Here is a 13,233-nt window from a genome sequence, read left to right as displayed (position 1 = left end):
GCTGCAAACTTTGTGCCCATGACTTGTTACCTTACAGAGAAGTGACCTGCAAACTCATACTCCTTCACTGGCAGTCTGTACAGCATCACTCTCTACCTGGCTTAAGATCTGCTGAGGTAAGGATACATGCTCTTTGTTGAATTCAGTGTGTTATTTTAAGGGATATGTGTGTAGGCATTCGACTTAAGAAATTCTCCTAATTATTAATGATTGTGTTTCATTCATGTATCTCTCATTGTCTTGAAATGTTAGATTTTCTCCCAAATGCATCAGTCTCTCTCCCTTCCTTCTCTCCCTCCTTCACAATATTTTTTTATATGTTCTTAATTCATCTTGTTTAAGCTGCTTCTTAATTCTTTTCAGCTCTAAAATACAGACAGTGTAAGGTAGGATCCCACTCCCTCCTGCTCAATGGCACTTTTTCAACTGACTACAGTGAAAGCGGGATTAGGACCCACCGAGTGTGACCTCCACCCTGCCGTGAGCTCTTGGCAGTTAGACCTTTTTGCTCACACAAAACCCCACTAGCTCTGCTGGGGCTCTGCTCACTGTGAGATGAAGGCCATCATTTAAAAACAAAGGTGGAATCCAGATAGTTCATTTACTCCTCGGGAGTAAATTCCACTGTATTCTTCAGGAAAACAGTACTTATTGCCATTATTATTTTGCTCTCAGTTGTTTCATGGGTATTGCTGGTGATCAAAGCTTAAGTGTTTACATACACACTTGTACAAAGAAAGACATGATCTTTACTGTTGGCTTTTCTGTGGCATTGATTTAACAAAAGATGTCTGTCAAGTGGAAGTGTGTGTGGGTGGGCCAATACGAGATGACTTCCCTGTGCACGTATATCCCAGCCTTTCTGAGAAGTATTTTGGTAACTTGCCTCTGACTGAGGAAAGCAAGACAGAACAAAAGGGCACATGGCATGCCCTGCACAAGGATAGTAAGCATAAGAATGACAAAGAGTACAGTTGCACGAATTTTTGCTTGCAATGCTGGAGCAATCTAGGTGTGAAAGCTTAATGGCACTTGTAACAAGATCAGGTTATTTGCTACTAGAAGTATGGCTATGTTCTGGAAAAGCCATTACAAAGTTATTGTTTTCTTTTCATTTAAATTGAAACCATTCACCCTTTTATAATATCAGCCTCTGCATCTTACTACTGAGAGATAGTCAATTTGGAAAAAAAAGCTGAGTAATTAACTTACGTATGTGTGTTCATCTACAGAGCCAGGGCATTTGGGAGGACTGTTCCTTCTCTTTGCTCTGTGACATCTCCCTGTTTCCTCTTTGGTTTCCTTCCAGCTGCCAGGCTTACCATCTCTTTCGTTCCCAAGAGAAAGCCGCAGAGGTAGTAAAGCATGCTCTGCTCTGCTCAGGCACTGTGCTCTGCACATGCATTTATAGATATAGAAGTGTCTAAAATGATGGAAGGAACACATAGTCTTTTCCTTAAGCAAAGCAAAGTTTGCCAAGAGATTTATTAGTTGTAAACATCACTTGAAGCCATCTACCATTATAAAAGACACTACTTGCCAAATATAAAATTAAAAGCAAAAACTATAAGGTAGATTTTCAAAAGTCAGACTAAGTTAAAAAAGAAAAAGATTTTCTAGGAGGGCAGTACTTACACTTGTACAAATGTCTCTACTGAATGATTATGGGGGCAAAGCCAGACTCCAGCTCCCCCTGCCCACCACTCCACTTTCCTTTCTTTGAGCTTAGCCAAGGGATAGGATGAGGAGGCTTGCAGGGACTTTTGGCAAACTGGTTAGTGCGTTCAAGTTGTTGGTTTGGGCTGTGATGGACAGGGCTGCATGGGAGGAGAGGTGACTACCCGTGGGGAGGAAGGTGGGAAAGGTGCTGGGGGCATCTGTGGGGGAAAAGCTGCTGGGAAGGTCTGACTGGGAGTTCAGGGGATGATACAGGCTGCAAGGGAGAGGGGGGAGCTCCTCTTAGAAGCAGGGTTCAGGCTTTCAAGGGTTTTGGACCGAGTCAGGACCTACTTGAATGCAACTTGGACTGGAAGAGTTTTGTAGGGAGAGAATAAGAGTGCAGATTATCGCACTGGAGAGGCACAGGCCAGCATGCTGGGGTGATGTGCAGGGACTCTGAGTGGGCCAGATTGCCCTGGCATTGAGTGTGAATGTAGGAAAAGTGGGAACTGCTGCTCTGTAGGTCCCCTAACTGTGTGTTTAAGCTATTTTTCCGTCTAGCTATCTGTCTGGTTTAGTCTGTGTGGACAATGCTTTTATAGTGGTGCTCCTGTAAGAAAGTGAGTCTGAAGAAGTGGGTGTTGCTTTTTACCTTGATGGCACGAAGAAAGCATACACCAGGCCATCATAGCATAGCTGCCATCTCCTGAAAACACCGGTGTAATTTTTGCCCTAACTGACCCCTTTGTTCAAGCAGGTGAAAGATGTTAAAGTGCAAATGCAACTGAAGATGAGGAATAAGCACATTGAGCTGCACCCTGTACTCGAGGGCTGGCAGGTGAGAAGGCTGGACCGAGCCCCAGGCGCTCGCGGTGGCTGTGCTCACACCCACCGCATCCTCTGCCAGGGCAGAGCTGCAATAACCAAGCAGGGAGTTTGCTGGGTGGAAAGGGGTCAATATGTTTAGATCTGACTCTAGGAAGAGTTGCTGCAGGCCTTCTCGTAGGCTACAGGTGGAAAGACCTGGCTGGTTGTCCATGGCTGCTCTTCTGCGCAGGGACAAGAGTGAGCCCAGGCAGACACAGAAGCTACAAATTCAGCTCATCTCAGGGTGGATACAGCTGGAGTGTGTTTTTCCATGCATTTCTCTATCTCCTAGGGCATTGCCTCGATCTACCCAGCAGTTAGCTGTAACCTGTTGTTCAGCTGATGTATAAATGCTCCAGGGCTAGGTGGTAGATTTCTAACATTTCATCCCAGACCTTTTCTTTGGCAGTTTTCCATAAGAACTCCATAGTGAAATTATACTACTGATGTACTCCTGCCTCTCATTATTACCATAATTATTACTGTCATTATTACTCTAGGACTGTGAGAACTAAAAATGATGGGGTGTTTGAACATACACATACGTCTCCTACCACCAAGAACTATCAAACCTGGAACTGGTCATAGAAGGCCTCATACTTCACTTTTCAAAATTATTTTACACTTGTCTCAAGATGCTATGAAGATAAAGCATGTCCACAGACCATTACCAAGGGCTAGATGACAGGCCAAAACTTCTGAGACAGCTCATTTGTATGCCCCAGCCCTACCTGTCTATTGTATTATTTATTCCTGTGGCTTTTGCCCTTTAATCTCATTTTCCATAAGTTCAATTTTCCTTAGCTATCACTTTTTGTTGAGATGTATCATGAGTCATGCCCCATATATTGTGTGGTAATAGCGCATGCATAGGGTATTGTAAGAGTCAGCATATCTGAAGAAGACATCATCTTTTAAAAGTTGAATCTGTCCTGTTGCAGCACAGGTAGTTTCAAGTTCCCAGTCTTAATGCTACTTACACCTTTTTTTTTTGAGATTTATTTTGAATACAATACAATAGCCTTGGTATCTTAAATAACACAGAACCATTTTTCTCTGAAGCCAGCAGGACTGTAATTAGTTTAATGTCCACTAAATGACAGCCCAGTGTGTGAACTTTAATCACAGCTGCTCTGGGTGTTATTGGTCTTTCGTGACTTAGACTGAGCCAAGTCATGCAGAAATGGTGTTAATCTTGCATTGCAAATATGATTGAGAGCTTATTATGAACTTCTCCAACTTCCTCAAGATTGATGCTTTAGATCAACCTGGCTCTGTGTGCTCCAGATAGCAGCTGAACAGGATATTTATGCAAAAAAATTATTGCATTAAATATTGAGCTTTGATTAGAAGGTATCAAAGATTTATTAAAATTGGCCTTTTATTCAGTGGGAATGAAAAAAGTCAGAACTGAATGCTTCACGCATGTGGCACAGGGATCAGTTGTCGGTTCCAGGAAGTGAATGTTATTCTATTTTGTAAGTTATTACAGTCCAAAGGGTACTCTTTCAAAGCATCTTGTTTTGGATGAAGGTGAAAGGGAATGATGACTGAGAGGCTGCTAATTTATCCGGAGGCCATTGCCTTAGGAGAAAAGTCTGTTCCAAGGTACAGCTTCCAGAAGGCCCTAATCTTTGACTATTTGATGTCAGAATTCACTGGGAAAATTGACATTCTGGGGGAGCTGAAGACTTAGTCCTGGTCTCCTCTGCCCCAATTTAAAGACTGCTCAGTAACAATCAAGAGAGAAATCTGAACATATATCTATGTATGAGATGCAATTTCACTCCTGTTTCCTGCTTTCTGCCAGAAAGTAACAATTGGTAGACAGCTGATGCTATCAGTATACTTAATTAGTTTTTCCTTCTGGAAATCTTTCCTTCTTCAGTTTTTTTCTGAAATCAAAGCTTTTTTTCATTCTGGCTTTAACTCTGGGATTCTGGCTGCTCTCTACTCTTGTGTGATCTTACTGTGTTGCACCAGACCTGGGCCAAAAATCTAAATAGGTTCAGCAGTGAAACACGGCAGACTCAGCCAATAGACACCACAGTGCCCTGTAGCCCTTCTGCATCTTTACAATGCTCGACTGTATAAGAAGCAGCACTCACTGCTATGTCTGTTGAGTTAAAATTTTTGTAATGACATTTTTCTTTTAGAAATTGCAACTTGTAGAAACAGAAGCATTCCATTTGAGATTTTACTGATCTTGTTGAAATTCCCATTCTGAATATGCCATTGTGAAATTTTTGCATGTTTATGAGATGCATGCTTCTATAGTAGAGTACGTGTTGAGCTTAACAAAGAGGTAGAAGTAACCCACATGGAAATAGATTATGGTCAAATGATCATTTGATACATTAGTCAAATCATGTCTCACAGAGACTTTTATGAATGCAGGCTTTTTACTGCAGCATGTCAGTGGTTCATCCCCAGTTGTTTTGATGGTAGAGGTTTTCAAAGGAAAGGCTTCATTAATCTTTTAGGTCTTTTTAGGTTGTGGACAGGTTTTACTGTGTTGTGTTGACTTCTCAAACAGGCTATTTCATCAGCTTTTGGTACTTCCTTCAGAAACTTCTGCTGAGTTAAAAACAGAAGGTGTTTTGGTGATGTTGGCTGCTTCTGCACAGCAATACTGAGAGTCTGCACCAAACCTGAGAGAGATGAGCAGCTGGCAAAGGCTTCATGGGGTATCCTTCAAACAAAGGCTTGTGGGAGGAGGAGGAGGATGGTAGAATTTATGGTGCCTTAACAATAGGACTGTGGAGTCTCTGTAATTCTCTGTTTTGCCAGTGTAAGACAGTACAACATACCCATAACTCAAACATGCTTCATAAAAAGGATGGCATCCCTATAAAGATCCAGAATGTATAACAGCATGTTTATTTATGCAAACAGGGAATTTTCATATCAAAGGAGGGCAATGAGCAGAAAAAGGAAATACTTGTGTGGGATACAACAGATTATTTTGGTGTTTGATTGGGAGACAGGGTGCATAAAAACAGCAAAAGATACATTCCAGGATATACATTTGTGGTGTCTCCAGAGTTTGCCTAGGAGAGAAAACATCATCACAGGGATGTGTAATGCAATCGCTGTCTGCAGCATTCTTTGTCTGGAGCCTTAAAGGTGGATGATGTTTGGCCCCTACTGCTCTGTCTGTATGGTACTGACATGGCTAATGCAATTAGGAGGAGATGAAGAGTAAGAGGTTTCCAGTTAAGTAATTTAAAAGAATAAGAAAACTGGGACTATCACTATAAATGTTTTCTCCCCATTCGTGTATTCTTTTCTTGTTTTATCTTAGAAATCGCTTGCTCCTTTTCCTCTTTATCAACTAAAGTTCCTCACTCAATTTTTCTTAATATCAACCCAAATCTGTTATCTATCACCTGCTACGTAGTTTTGAATAAAGAGTCTGCCCTTGTCTTACTCATTTCAATTAATTGCCATGCTTCGATGATCTTTTATAATCCTTGTTAACCCCAAGACAACTCTCATCTGCTATCCTGATAGGTGATTAATGACTTTCCCTTCCTGGAGCTGATATGAAAGACAAAAGAGAAATAAGACAACCCAGGAAAGACTTTCCTTCTAACCTTCCTTTCACCTTGATCATTTCAGGAAGGAAGAAGAGAAGGGTAATAAATGTTTCACTCTTCTTCAAGGAACATCAGCTATGTTGGTGCCCAGTGTTAATTACCTGAAAAATATTTAAATGAATGAACATAGCTGGAAAAAAAAAGTTCTCTTCTCTTGTCAAGTAGGGGTGATGGCAAGAATAATTTTCTATTGTGCCTTCTGGCACTGCTGAACATCCTTTCCTTTTGTGTGAGATCTTACGTGGCTCACCACAATTCAGCCAGGCTAGGAGCAAGACTGACTCATTTCTTAGGTGTGACCTTAGTCACCTATCTACATACAGCCTTGGAGTTAATCTGATCTGGTCTACAGTGATTTACAGAGCATGAATTAACATGAGATGTCCATGTTTGTGGTAACACTTTGAGCTCCTGTGGTATGTTTGGTACAAGATTTTCAAAACACTTTCAGATCTAATTCACCTAGCTTGCACCAACTTCATAGAATTTTATCACCGTTTTCCTTTTGTGCTCCATGCTCAGTAGCATGAATGAACATGGATTTAAGCATCAAATGACATATGGCTTTTATTATCACAATCCACTTGAGCCATATGAGTTTTGATTGATCCATATGGTCTTCCTGCTTCTCTTCATCCTCTGTGGGGCAAAATTATGTTCCCAATTCCACTTATTGCCTACTTGAGTAATGATCTGTCATGTTGCGCTTTATTGCTGATGCTTGACTGTGATTTGACACATCACTGTGCTTTTTATATATCCCAAGTGTCCCTGTACAATTCCCACCAAAATGAAAGCTGCCTCTACTCATTAGCACTGCTTAAATCTGATTGAGTAAATGCCAGCTAGGACTGCCTTCTTACAATAACCCAAACCCCATGGTTAATTATGTCATTCCTTAGCCCACAGATCAGTAGGAAATCACCAGTCTTCATCAGCCCTGTGTAAAGTTGGGTTCCTGCTGTTGATATTCACCAGCAGTTGTGGAGGTTTTCCCCCAGCATCCTGACCTATGAATGCTGAGCTCATTTACCCACGTGTGCTCCTGAGCTCCTACTGCAGTTTATCATCTGTGTCTAAGGCCTGCAATATAGAAAGTGTGAAACCCAGTATCAGATCAGGAGGGTATCAGCTTGGCATGGGTTAGAGATGTGGCAGGACTACTGGAAAGGTGGGAGGCGTAGTGCTGGGGATGAGGATGATCCTGGTTTGGGAAGAAGGGGATAGTGGTAGGAGGCTAGGGAGCTGATGAAGTACAGGCCTAGAGACAGACTCTCAGGAAGCAGGAGTGGCATATTTACTTTATTGAAAAGTAATTTATGGTCTCACTTCCAAATCCTGCTGGACTTCTACTGTTTAAGGGCAGCCTTGAATATGACTTTTGGTACTGCTTAGAGTGGTTTGGTTTTAAACATGCCAGTTCTTCTATATTAGGTTGTATCTGGCATGGCTGGGGGTATCATCTAAGCTGGTTAGCAGGTGTCTCTAATATAGCAATGAACCTTGAAAGCAACATCTGTCTTATCCTACTTAGGCTCTCAGATGATAATTGTATCACCTTCTCTGTATCTCATTAACACTGACAGCTCTCAGACCACTGATGGGGGGGGGAGAAGAAGAGGAAGAAGAAGAAGAAGAAGAGGAAGAAGAAGAGGAAGAAGAAGAAGAAGAGGAAGAAGAGGAAGAGGAGGAAGAAGAAGAAGAGGAAGAGGAGGAAGAAGAAGAAGAAGAGGAAGAAGGTACTTATCTCATCTGCGTTTAAATTTCCAGTGAACAGATGGTGATTCTTCATCTTCTGCAGAGAGACTCAGAGGCTACAACACTACATCAAATTCTGTTCCATCTACTTGTCAGGTCTTTCCCTGACAGCTCTCAGACCAAAAACACAGTAATACTGCTTAGAAGAGGGTGAAATCTAAAAGTGGGTTATGAGAATGGTATTACTCTGAGGGGCCAAGGGGTTAACCGCTAGTGGGAGAAAGATCTAGCTGGTGTTGACAGACCTGCTTTTTGGGTGAAAACATGCGTAGAGCACTACTTGCTGATGCCTGCCTGGAAAAATGACTCTGGAGGCTGAGGCTGACCTGGCTTAATCTGGAGGCAGAACCACTCTACAGAAATGAGAGCAAAAATTACCCTTCCTATTACCTCCAGCACTGATAGCTGTGCTGACCTGGCAGGTGGAGGAGCTCACTCACAGAGACTGTATTGCAGGCAAGAGGCTTCCCTGATGCCTTTGGTCTGCTGCAGATTGCTGCAGTAATTGCTAGCATTAAATGTGGCAAGCATGCTAAATCTGTAAGAGGGTTAATTGGGGCACCAAAACAGAGGAGCAGAATGTCTTCTTCAAAATCTCTTAAAACTCAAGATGTTATAGAGCTTCCTTCTTAATTAGCAATTGTTGTGTAACTGCAGTCTAAGGGGTCAGTAAGTACAGTGTTGTCTGATGAAGGACCATGTGTCTGCTCCAGCATCTGATCTCACACCTGGTGTGTTATGTTAATGCGTGTGTGCGTTTGTGTGTGTATGGACATTATACAGAGAGGCAGGCTCAGATTTTGCAGCCCTTACTAGTGTCACCTGACCCAAAATAAAGGCCACTGGAAAGCTGGAAGAACCAAGCTAGAGAACAGTGACCTGCGAGAAAAATGTGCTGCATTGCTGTGTGTGTTGCCTCTGCCTGAGCGCAGACCAAAAAAATGGTGCTTTTCTCATAGCAAGCATTCCCTCTGTGCACCCGAGGTGCTGCAGAGAAGCTAAGACCCAGGCTACAACCAAAGCTTCATTACATCTGCAGGAAATACCTTGTAGATTCCCAGTACACTGCAGGCTTTTGTAGACAAAATGCACATGAGTGCTCAAAGATTGTCCTAAGTTAACACAGTGTGCAGGCTTGCACATCCATGTGCGTGCTAGGGCACGACAGTATCTTTGAAGTGTCTCTGAGGTCTTTAAAAACAGAGCCCTGCAAGCCATATGCAATGGTGATGCAAGGATGCAAGTAATATGGATGGTGAGGGTCTTGGTGCAACAGCCGTCCAGAAGAAATCTGTTTCTTCCTCTATGGGTATGTGGGACCTTTTGCCCTTATAAGGAAGGTTGTAGCAAATGTCTTTTACTGCCCACCTGCCCAGCGAAGAATTGTGTATAGGAATTAAATTGGCTGAGGGCATGTCATTCGCTCTTCCTTCCATCAAGCACCTGGGAGTCTGTCACAGAATGTCAGTACAGCAGATATGCCTGCAATTTGTACTAAAAACATATCACAGTAGCCTCTAGAGGCTGCAGGATTGTACGCATATTTACAGAAAGTCATTCTACTGCAGACAATTTAAAAGTTGAATTTATAAGATGATGGGTAGGAGTAAGGGAATAATTTTGTCTTGGGCTATTATTGTGTAGAATAACATGGCGAAGAGTTGCGAACTAGGTATATACTGCAAGCAACACACCAGTATGCTTTTCTAGACTGTCCCACCATAGAATTAACTCTCATTTTAGCTCCATTTTGTGGGTGAAATACTGTTCGATAAAGTAGCTTGTCCATAGTTGAACAAGAAACTGACCCCAGGTAGTTCGGGTATTATTTTTATGGGGCACCCTTATCTTCACAATATAATTATCTGGACTTGCTTCTTCTCAGTGCAGCTGGTATCTCACTCTGGCAGGTCTGAGCCCTAAGTGGCTGAATCCAGTACTTCAGTAAAGTGGACAACTATGCTTAGAAATTACATACTATATGCACTGTGAGTCTAGTCTCCCTCGTGCTGACTAATGTAAGATGACGTACTTTATAACTGACTGTAAGCACAAAGGAGCAGCAAGCAAAGTCTGCTGCATGGGATTAGGAGCCTGAAGACATCTGTGCAATTCAGTCCCGCTTGTAAAATAATCTCCTTCCCAGTATCCATCTGGGGTCTAGTGAGTTCTGGTTAATGGTTTCCCTGTGGTTAAAAAAATTCCCAAATGTAACCCCACGCTCCCTTCCGACAGGAATGAATTGCAAACCACACTGTCGCTTCGCCCATCTTTAGAGCTGACTGTTGGTATAGGTGATTCTGCAGTGCTGGAGACCAGTTGTTTCACTTTCAAATCACTCCAGACTGCCCAGAAAATGAAAGTGCTGATGAAGGATGTTGCTCTCCCTTCTGCTTGGGCGATGGTGTCCATAGCATGAACAAGGGCATCTGCAGAGAACTGCTATTTAGCAGGGGACGCTATTAACATAGAAAACTCTAGCCACACTATCCTGCAAAGAGGAATTTCTCACTGTAGCTTAGATAACATCCACAAGAAACATCACCTTTGGCAGGAGAAGGAAAGTCAAGGAGGGGAAATTTTTGCAGGACTAAGCAGGACACAGGGAGCAACAGATTAGGATGAGTAGAGAGAGAGGTTTGCATTCATTATACATTTCTTGAGCCAAAATGTGGAATCACAGAGTAGTAAATAATGTGAGTGGTCTGGTCACAGAAAGTTTTCTCCCGTGTTCAGTACTACTCATGTCATACATGCGCCTAAGAGACCTAGACTTTTTCCAAAGGGTGAAAATAAGGTAGCTTCATTTTTCCCCTTCCACCCTTGATCAGATAGGAGTGGACCCTTTCCACTCCCCACTCTGGAGAGGCTGAGTCTCTCACAGCAGTCCCGTGTCTCTGCTGGTCTGGGTTTCCAACCAGTACTCAGGAGACAGCCATATGGGAAGCCTGCTGAGCTGTGGCCAATGTGTGGCTACCTTTTTTTCATGGAGTTTACATGGTTTAAGAAAGACAACATGTATTTGACAGAGCAGATGCCCCAGATAGGCCTGATGGGGTTTTCCCAGTGGGATGGGGCATGAGATTCAGTGGATGTGAAACAAGGATGGCTGGTGTGTTGGTGAGTGAAGACACTGAAGCCTGCCTGACTGGTGAAGGAGCATGAGCAACAGGGAGGACCTGAGTCCTAGCAGGAAGCATGAAGACCGACCATTTTCTGTGGTGCAGTTTGCAACGCAGGGGTGTGCAGCAAGGCTGGACTCTGAGGTTTTTGGGGACTACTGCCATATTGGCTGCTTTATTTGGCTTCTGTTTGCCTGGGGATAATTTGGGTTCTTGTCTCTTGACAGACGCGAGGACAAGCAGTGGTCAGCCAACAGCCAAATTTCGCATGCTCCCTGGAAGGAAAAGCGCTGGAAAGAGTCATTGCTGGCATGGACCGTACTCATCAGGAGGAGCACAGAAGCCTGCTCTGCCATCGCGCCCGTGTACCCACAGCACTGCTGTTCTTGGGCAAGAGCATGGGGTGGGTGCTGTTGTGACCACCTCCTGGACCAGCATCCCCAGGGAGAGGAGGCTCTATGTGGAAAAGCCAAGGCATGTTAAAGGCGTTGTTTCAGTACCAGTATTGGACTTTTTTTTTAAAGTCAAATTTTTACCCGCAGCTACCTCTCATTATTCCTGTTAATATTGGATGGTAGCAAAGCTGGAATAACTCTCAGAGTCTTTTAGTTTTGTGTTGTTAGCCTTTTGACCCTATCAGCTAGCAAAATGCTGGTCGTATAGTAATTACACAGATGATGGTTTCAGTCTATCAAAGGTAAATTTTTGGTAATGCCCTTTTCATGGTGTGTATATGTGGCTGACTAGCACATTTTTAAAATTTTAAATGCATAGGAATGCCCCCTATCTCTTTCTTATGACTTCCTCTCCTCCAGGCCTCTAAAGAGAAGCAGTTACTCTTTATTTTCGCTATCTCATTGTCAGGCAGCTAGGTCAAAGAGGTATGATCTACATGTTGTTCTGACAATGTTTTCAGGCTGCCAATTTGTATGCCGCATGCAATCCTAACTTTGTTTAATAAACAACATGTATTTCAGAGTGGAGAGCATCTTAGCTGTGCTCAATGTATTGCGTATTCACAGTTCAGCTGCCTATAACCCTGTGTTTATATGTTATATGCTTTGTCTAATGCAGATAAAGCTTGTTGTCAGGGCTACAATTTTCTGTCTATGTATCTGTCTGTTTTGATGCTTGCAGGGCACCAATTTCAATTATATCTAGATGTCGAGCACATTAAGATAAGTGAAAAAAAATCAGTCAGTACAAACACTTAAGGGACTGTACTCTTGCCATTGGGTTGATATTAATGCATGTGATATATATGTATGTGTATACATAAATATATAGTGTGTCTGTGTATGTACATATATAAAATACGAAATTAATTTAAGCTTATCTGATAGAACAAATCACATTAATTTAAGTAGGTGTTGAATGGACTTCCTTAAGCCACTCAGGAAATGTATTTACAACCTGACCTGAAGCAGCCCCACTATAGCTTTTCTGGGCCTCTTTTGTGGAGACCCTGCCAAGTATTCATTCCCCAGGCACATGACAATTTTCTATATAAAGAATGGCTTTAAAAATAACACTTGTGTACCTCTTAGATTCAGCTGTTCTTTTTTGCAGTGGAAAACTCAACGCTGTGATGACATATATTCCCACTGAGGAAAATATTTATTCTCCGTGCTTTACAAAATGTAGTGCATACAGTCTGGATGATGATTTGGGACCACATCTATCTGAAATGTCTGAAACATGAAATGAAACACTTGTGTTGGTTGGTCAGACCCTATCTATAACAGAGCAAAGTACAGAAGGCGCATGCATGGGAATATCATTCACATCCTCCTTCCTTATATTTGAAATAGAACCTGACATGCTTTGTATTTGTTCACTTTCTTTTGTGCTTATTTTCAGTGCTGTACAAACTATTTGATAAGCATATCACCAGTGAATAGAAAACTATATAGCTGTATTTTGTTTTTCGTTATCTACGAAGGAGCATAGGAACACCCACCTTGGTCTGATTGTCCACTTCAATGCTATTGAGCCTGGTGGTTCACAGTATCTCAGAATGTTGTCCAGCAAAAACACTCTGAAATATTGAAAGAAAATTAACCACACACAGATCTACCTCTCTAGGCATGTGGTAAGTATGTGTTATCATTGCTATCAGAACTTGTGGACAGTCAGTATTACTGCAGGCAGGGATAGAGCCGTGCTAGTCTTCTTCATGATCAGTATTTTAAATTAAAATGTTCTTAATAAGATTGGTTTGATTTTAC

General features: G+C 42.3%; 1 protein-coding gene across 1 annotated transcript in view; it reads left to right on the top strand.

The window, feature by feature from the left end:
- LOC135327497 (uncharacterized) overlaps positions 1-12,923 on the top strand; it is a 29,628-nt gene extending 16,705 nt beyond the window's left edge. The window contains exons 2-3 of the mRNA XM_064506509.1: positions 7,712-7,864; positions 11,233-12,923. Of these exons, the coding sequence (XP_064362579.1) occupies positions 7,726-7,864; positions 11,233-11,570 (477 nt within the window). The 5' untranslated portion in view covers positions 7,712-7,725 and the 3' untranslated portion in view covers positions 11,571-12,923. The remainder of the gene's footprint in view (positions 1-7,711; positions 7,865-11,232) is intronic.
- Positions 12,924-13,233: the final 310 nt, after the last annotated feature.

This window comes from Dromaius novaehollandiae, chromosome 2, assembly GCF_036370855.1.
Source record: "Dromaius novaehollandiae isolate bDroNov1 chromosome 2, bDroNov1.hap1, whole genome shotgun sequence".
Lineage (NCBI taxonomy): Eukaryota > Metazoa > Chordata > Aves > Casuariiformes > Dromaiidae > Dromaius > Dromaius novaehollandiae.
This window is presented reverse-complemented; position numbering and strand designations above follow the sequence as displayed.